The sequence below is a fragment of the Oppia nitens genome, unplaced genomic scaffold, assembly GCF_028296485.1.
Source record: "Oppia nitens isolate AA-2021 unplaced genomic scaffold, nextdenovo-longstitch-racon4-pilon3 scaffold4_pilon_pilon_pilon, whole genome shotgun sequence".
Lineage (NCBI taxonomy): Eukaryota > Metazoa > Arthropoda > Arachnida > Sarcoptiformes > Oppiidae > Oppia > Oppia nitens.
The window spans coordinates 7,824,799-7,832,465 of record NW_026533232.1 but is presented as its reverse complement, the minus strand read 5'-3'; the positions used below and the strand labels follow the sequence as shown (position 1 = coordinate 7,832,465).

General features: G+C 25.6%; 1 protein-coding gene across 1 annotated transcript; it reads right to left on the bottom strand.

Annotated features, from left to right (window-relative positions):
- Window positions 1–5,116: 5,116 nt before the first annotated feature.
- Window positions 5,117–6,469, bottom strand: LOC128959644 (Krueppel-like factor 6). The gene has a single exon (XM_054305645.1). The coding sequence runs from the start codon at window positions 6,359–6,361 to the stop codon at window positions 5,180–5,182; it is 1,182 nt and encodes a 393-aa protein (XP_054161620.1). The 5' UTR covers window positions 6,362–6,469; the 3' UTR covers window positions 5,117–5,179.
- Window positions 6,470–7,667: the final 1,198 nt, after the last annotated feature.

Genomic DNA, 7,667 nt, shown 5'->3' with positions numbered 1-7,667 from the left:
TAATGTATTATATAAATTAATTGAAACCAATAATGTATTACACTTTTAATATAAATTTATGTGTCATTTAATTTATATGTAGAATTACTGTAGAAGTTTTTTTTGTATAAAATATTTTGTACAGTATGTGTGTATGTCTGTATGTATGTGTGTGTGTGTATGTCTGTATGTATGTGTGTGTGTGTATGTCTGTATGTATGTCTCTCTCTCTCTCTCTCTTTCTCTCTCTCTCTCTCTCTCTCTCTCTCTCTCTCTCTCTCTCTCTCTCTCTCTCTCTCTCTCTCTCTCTCTCTGTGTGTGTGTATGTATGTGTGTGTGTGTGTGTGTGTGTGTGTGTGTGTGTGTGTGTGTGTGTGTGTGTGTGTGTACTTGAATAAAATAATTTTAATGCTATCTTTATTTTTAATCTTTTGTTTACTGATAATAAATTATATTATTTTAAGTATTCAAATGCAAACAATATATTATAGTAATGTTATGTAACAAATGTAATGTCATTTAATTCACAAAAATAAATATTAAATATAATATAAGCACAGAAAGAAATGCTGATGTAATATAAAAAATATTTTAATTACTGTAATATAAATAATTTTATATAATGTTTGAAAGAAAATTACTCTAAAAAATCTTTGATTGAGATAACCATTATTTATATATAAAATTGTTAATTATAAAATATTTTTGTATTTAATTTAAATACATTTTTTATTTCAAATTAACAAAAGTTTTTTAAAAATATTTTTTTCAAACTTATTTAATTATTTATTCAAAAGTTTGTTTTAAAACAATCGATAATTTATTTTTTTTCTCATTCATTGTCTTGAATTCAATACACAACTAAAATAATAATAATTTTCATAAATTTTCAATTTCCACAAAACTTTTATACACTGATATTATAATATATTTTATGTGGATTTTTATTGTAGAAAATTAGTGAAGGATTGTTAGAAAAAATGATTGATTTAAATGAATATATTTATTATTATTGTGTTATTAATTAAAAAATATTTTGAAACTTTTTTTTATGATTATTTAGTAGTTTTATTATTATTATATTTTTACAAAAATTATGATTTAATGCAAAAATATCGGTTCACTTGTTATCCAATATATAAAAGTATTGATATTTTATGACTGTGTTAATGGTGACAACAAACAGATAGTTTACATTTATTATCAACTTATGGATCAATTGTCACATCAAAAATAAGTCGTTAATAATTGTTTAGTGCACTTTAAACACTGATTTTTATTTGTTAAACCATAATAAACATATTATAATATATATTACATTATAAACATAATTGGTTGGCACTAAATGTGTTTGTAAAAGTGCATTAAGTGTACTAAAAAAATAAACTATTGGGCAATAATACAGTATTTAAACTTTTTTTTAAAAAATTTGATACATAATTATAATTATTGCTAATTAATATGTCTGTTTTGCAAATATTTATACAAAGAAACTAATTTTATTAGTAACATGAGAGACCCTTCTAGCTAATTTTAAAAAAAATGTTTTAGTAATTTTAATACAATTTAGCATTTTTGTTAATTTATTTTTTTTTTTTAAAAACCAGTTAACCAAATAACCAAATTTAAAGCATTAAAAATTGAGAGACCTGTCTCACCAAACGATAGCCTTGACTAATAATCTATACTATAATTGTTATGTATTAAGTATTAAAAAAATATTACTTTTGTCTCTTTTGATTTAGAAAATAAAACTAAAACTAATTATATTAACGATTTTTTTTATTACAGTTTAATAATAACTCATTGTTAATATCATGTGTGTATAAATAAATGATTTTTAGTTTGTAATTATAACAGTTTTTAAAATAATTTAAATGCAAAAACATGTAATAATTGGCACTAATTCTTAAATATTAATGGACATTAATAAATAATGTGATTTTTTAAAAATAAAAATTTATTGCTGCTAAATAGTATGTAATTTTTCAAAAAAATAAATGTTTATGATATTGATTAAATATTTAATAACTAATAACTTATTTTTCTATTAAAAGAGTTTTTTATATGAAAAAAATGCTTATATGTAATAATAATTTGCGAAAAAAAATTGCGTTTATCCCTCACTATTATAATGCAATAAACATTAAATTAAAAAAATAATAATATTTAATGAGATTTTATATTAAAAAATTTTAATACAAAGATCACAATCCCTGACCTCTGAAGTACTCGTTATTACATTACAACAAGTATTTTATACCTTAAATGAACAACAATTTAGATATTAAATACATTTTAAAAACTATTATAATAATTAAAATGCTATCCTTATGTTAAATATATTCTGTAAATTTCATGAACAATGAGCTGATCCAAGTGTAGGGCTAACACAGAGCCAACAGTACAGAGTAGTGTACATTGCATCAGAAAATATGATAGTTTATGCCATTATAGGGGAAAGTGAGACGTGATATGCATATAATGAATACAACAATTATATGCATACAAATAGTTTTGTTTTTTATTTTTGAAAGAAAAGTTATGTTTCAATGTGTATGCCGTTCGTCGGCCTTCTCTCTCGCAACGCATTCATATAATAGCACCAACTGGTCGACCAAAATGCTTAGGTAGGTATACATAATAGTGCAAAACAAAACACACCAGTGATACTAAAAATGCACTCATAGTTAATCAACTAAACTATAATTATAAGCCGTTTTGTTCATTTAAAAATTAACATTCGTTAGTATAGTACATATATAATAGTAAAAAACTATTATATGAATATTATTGAATTAATATATTTTGCTTTTAAAAAAATGTTTCTTAATTTTTAACGCCACAAACTATTCTAGCCTATGATTAGAGACAATTTTGGCAATAATTCAAATTATAAACAATACAAATAGTTTTTTTTAATTTTAATGTCATATACAATATTATTTCTCTCTCTCTTTCTCTAAATTAATATTAATATTATTAATTGAGTGCAATTGTTATCACTTATTATATCTTACAATTTTTTATAAAATCAATGTCTTTGCCAACAAATTGATCGACAATTAAATAAAGCAATAAAGCCTTAGTTACAGACAAACTAAATACAATATATTATAATTACAATTTTGACAATAAAAGAAATTTAATTTAAATTTAAATGAATTTTTTGTTTATAATTTGTTGTAATATTACGACTTTGAGTATAAACTTTACATACAGTATACATGTCTATTACAATAACTATATTCATTATTTTATCATTTATTTTCGTATAAAAACCAACGATAAAATATTTTTACTTCAAATATAAATTTATTCAAAAATAATTTTTATTTTATATTTTATAGTTATTTTCATGTAAAAAATAATTATGGCATAATATTAAATGATATATTGTATTTTAAAATTTTCAATACTTTTTATTGATTTTAATGCAAATTTTCTACACAATTGAGATATAAAGTATAAAACAACAACAAAATTTATTTGTTTTTTAATGACTATATTCATTAATTTATGTGTTTTTTATATAAAACATATAATTTTTATGAGTTTTGATTTAAAAATTAATTATTTATGCAATTATTATAATTATCGTTTATTTGTTAACTATAATTTACACTAATATTTATTGTAAATAATTATATATATTTATAAAACATTATAACTATTAAAAAATCAAAATAATTAATAATTAAAAAAATAAAACTTTACAAAATTATAATCAAAATAAGATTACGTAATTTACATTTTTAATAATATTGGACAAATAATTTAATCTTTAAAAATAAATGAGTATATTTTAAGTAATAATAATAATAATATTTAAATTGATTTTTACACTTTCTTTCTAAAAATTAATATTTATTATTTTTATATTGCTTAATATATACTGTATATAATATATACTATATATATATATATATATATATATTTCATATATATAATTTTTTAATATTTATTTACATTAAAATTATAATCTTTATATATTTTTAAAATAAAATCAATTAATGTAATTAATGAATGAATGGCACAAAATAATTGTAAATTTATTTTTTTAAATCAATTAAAACAATATTCATTATTAACTATTATATTCTAAATGTTTAAAACTTTTTGAACTTTCACTTTGCTTTTAAATATATTTTTCTTTACTGTAAAATAACTCATTACTTTCTGACCACTAATTTATTACATTTTGTCAATTATTTAAATGTTTTGTCAATTAACTAATTTTTCTTTTATTTATATTGTTAACTAAAGTTTTACAGTATGTGCGATATAATTGTTTGTTATGGTATTTATGTTAATAGCATTCAAAATAAAATAATATAATTTTTAAATTAAATTGTTATTCATAAACAGTATCATATATATATATATAAATCGATTTATATATATATATTTATACTGTATATCAGTAAATATTAACTATGAAATGCAAATATGTTTTAAAAAGTTTACTTATTTTGAATGCCAATCACGACTATTTTGTCTGCAAATTATATACAGATATCTAATGATCAAAACAATTATCATATACTCTAAATGCTATACTATAACGTTATATGTATTGTTATTATAGTGGAGATCTGGTTGTCTCGCATGGGTCCCGATGTAGGCCATCACCGTTACGTTAACGGCACTCACCGTTACTTTAACGGCACTCACCGTTAAAGCAAACAGCTTAGTACATGACACAGAGCCGTCATTTAAATTGTTTCAATTGTCATCAATGGTATCACTTTTTTACTAAAGACTCACCACTAATGGCACCGCTTATGTAAAACTGTTTATCTTTTTTCCCCATAACTTATGATTTTGTTTTCAAATAAATTTTTTTCTAAATATCTTTTGTAAATTAAGTGCTACTTAAAGATTAATTGACAAAACATTCATATAATTGTCATTAAGAGCAGACTAGAGTAGTCTATATAATAATATAATTAACATTTTTTATAATATATATTAAACAATATAATAAAATAATAGTCATTTTGCTATACATTCATTATATGACAAAATTGTTTTTATAATTATTTTTTTGCTGTTTTTAATATTATAATTATGTGTTTATATTTGTATTCAATTCCTCAAACTCTCTAATGGTATACAAAATACATTACATAAGAGTGCTCTCAATATTTCCACCAAACATTTAGCTACCGTTCCTTTTCTCGCCAATCAAATACACGGCTTATACGGCTGCGTGTCGTTTCATGTGTAGAGCCAAATGGTCGGACCGGGAAAAGGCTCGTTCACAGAGTCGGCACTGAAAGGGTCGATCGCCGGTATGTTTACGGAAATGTCGGGTGAGTTCATCAGATCGGGCAAACTTCCAGCCACAGCCTTTCCAATTGCACTGATATGGCTTCTCTCCCGTATGTGTCCTCAGATGAGCCTTTAAATGCGAGCTTTTTGTGTATGTCTTTGTACAGCCCGGGTGTGTACACGAATGCGATGTAGTCTTCTTGCGGACCCCACCACCAGTTTTAGTATTTTTTACACCTTTACCTTTAACACCATTTTGTACTTGTTTTGGTGGCACAGGTGGGGTACTAATTGTGACCAAACACGGAGGATAATTAGGTGCACAGCCAGCAGTGGACAGTAATTCAGCCAAATTTGGTGATGAGGGCGGTGTAACCATTTTGTGGTGAGTTAGGGAACTAATAGGTGTAGTGCCGACGTTCATCTGCATACCATTGAGTTGTTTAGTCATTGGATTCACTGCTTGTGGGATCGGTACCTGTTGTTGTTGTTGTTGCTGATGTTGTTGCTGTTGAATAAGCTTATATACGGCTAAATTGTTAGTTGGATATTGTGATTGTTGTTGACGTAACTGTTGTTGCTTTTGTTGTTGAAGTTGTTGTTGCCTTTCAGGTGATGCCGGTGGAGACATCTGAGCTGAAGTTATATGTTGTGGTGGCATTAGACCCACATTTGGTGTCCATTTACAATAAGGCGGTAATACACTGGGTATATGTACGGTTGCACACGTTTTGGTGGACTCCACACATATGGGAACCATAGCTTGTTGTGGCTGTGCTGGTGGTTGTAGGTGTGTCTGATGATGGTGTGTCTGTGGCTGAACCAGAGTTTGATGCAAAATAGGCATAACATCTTTCGGCTCTAATTTAATTGTCGGCGTCGACCGATTGGTTTTCAAATTTGTTACTATATTTGTCGCTGAGTTATATGAGTTGATGTGATTAGTAGTATTGGCAGCGTTTGGGGCAACGATCTGGTCATTGGTTGCGTACAGTTGGACACTGGTGTCGGCACTTAACATAAAGTCAGTTAAATCTAGAGTCATGTCATCGTAACGTTGTTCACCATCTCGAGCACCGGTATTATCACTAAAAACATTTGTCGTCATATTCTGTGTCGTGTGGGACGGCCTGACGTGTATGTGGTGTTGTTGTTGTTGTTGTTGCTGACTGTGCTGTTGATGGACTGTCAATAGTTGTGTGAGATCGAGTACATTGGTTGCGGGCAGTGATGTTTGATTGGCCGGTGTCGGCGATTGTGGTGACAGCAACTGTTGGACGGCTACAGCCGATTTGGGGGCAATGGGATCGGTATGTGTGCCAAAGTGATGATCACCTAATAGGACACTTTCAATGTCCTGCCACATCTGCAATCAATAATTAAATAATATCACATTAAATATGATTGTCACCAATAAACAAAAAAAATGTAAAAACATTGTTAATAAGTTTAATAAGTGATTATATATTTTGTTAATAAGTATGTATGCAATACAACAACAAAATATTATAATAAAAGTTTTGTTGAAAAATTTAGGACATAAAATAGCTGTCAATCAAACAAATAAGTGTTTAAAGAGCTCATGAATTCATGGCTTAGTTTTTTTGTTGTATAAAATTTTTCTTTAAGCAATAATAAAAAAAATGATTAGCCTTTTTGAGATCTATACTAATTTAATAGCTCATAGAGAGAGAGAGAGAGAGAGAGAGAGAGAGAGAGAGAGAGAGAGAGAGAGAGAGAGAGAGAGAGAGAGAGAGAGAGAGAGAGAGAGAGAGAGAGAGAGAGAGAGAGAGAGAGAGAGAGAGAGAGAGAGAGAGAAAGGGCTCTTTGATAGGGCTATTAAAACAGATAACATGTTTTGCATTATACTAAAAGCTTGTTTAATACAAAATCAATTGATTATTTTTTTATATCAGTAAATAATACACTCGTTGTTTAAGATTACATTTCTAGTAATTATTGTTATTATAGTTTAGATATGAAATATTTATTTACAAAAAAAATCCTGTCTATTGGTCTCACAAAATGTGCTGAAAAAAATGTATAACACGTTTTCATTAATAATTTAAAGAGTCGTTAAAATTTTATTCATTGATATCATATACTGTATATTTTACGTATTTATTTTTTAAATTTTATTAGTTTATGATCAATGAAAAACTAACACTTATTGAACACAACTAATTTATTTTTATTATTATTACAATTATTTCTATTATGACAGTTATAATTATGTGATATAAATTAAAAATCAACGTAATATAAATCATTGGTTTTTTGGTAACATAACTATGAATTAAATTTAATGTTTTTTTCGATCATTTGAAAACTATTTTTTATTTTATAAACCTTTAAATACAATACTAAATATTTATTTTAAGGACTTCAAAAAAAAAACATATTTTCTATCTGAA

Bases quoted from the DNA above. Each gene is read 5' to 3' on its own strand.
- LOC128959644 (XM_054305645.1), bottom strand. From the start codon at position 6,361: ATGACGACAAATGTTTTTAGTGATAATACCGGTGCTCGAGATGGTGAA.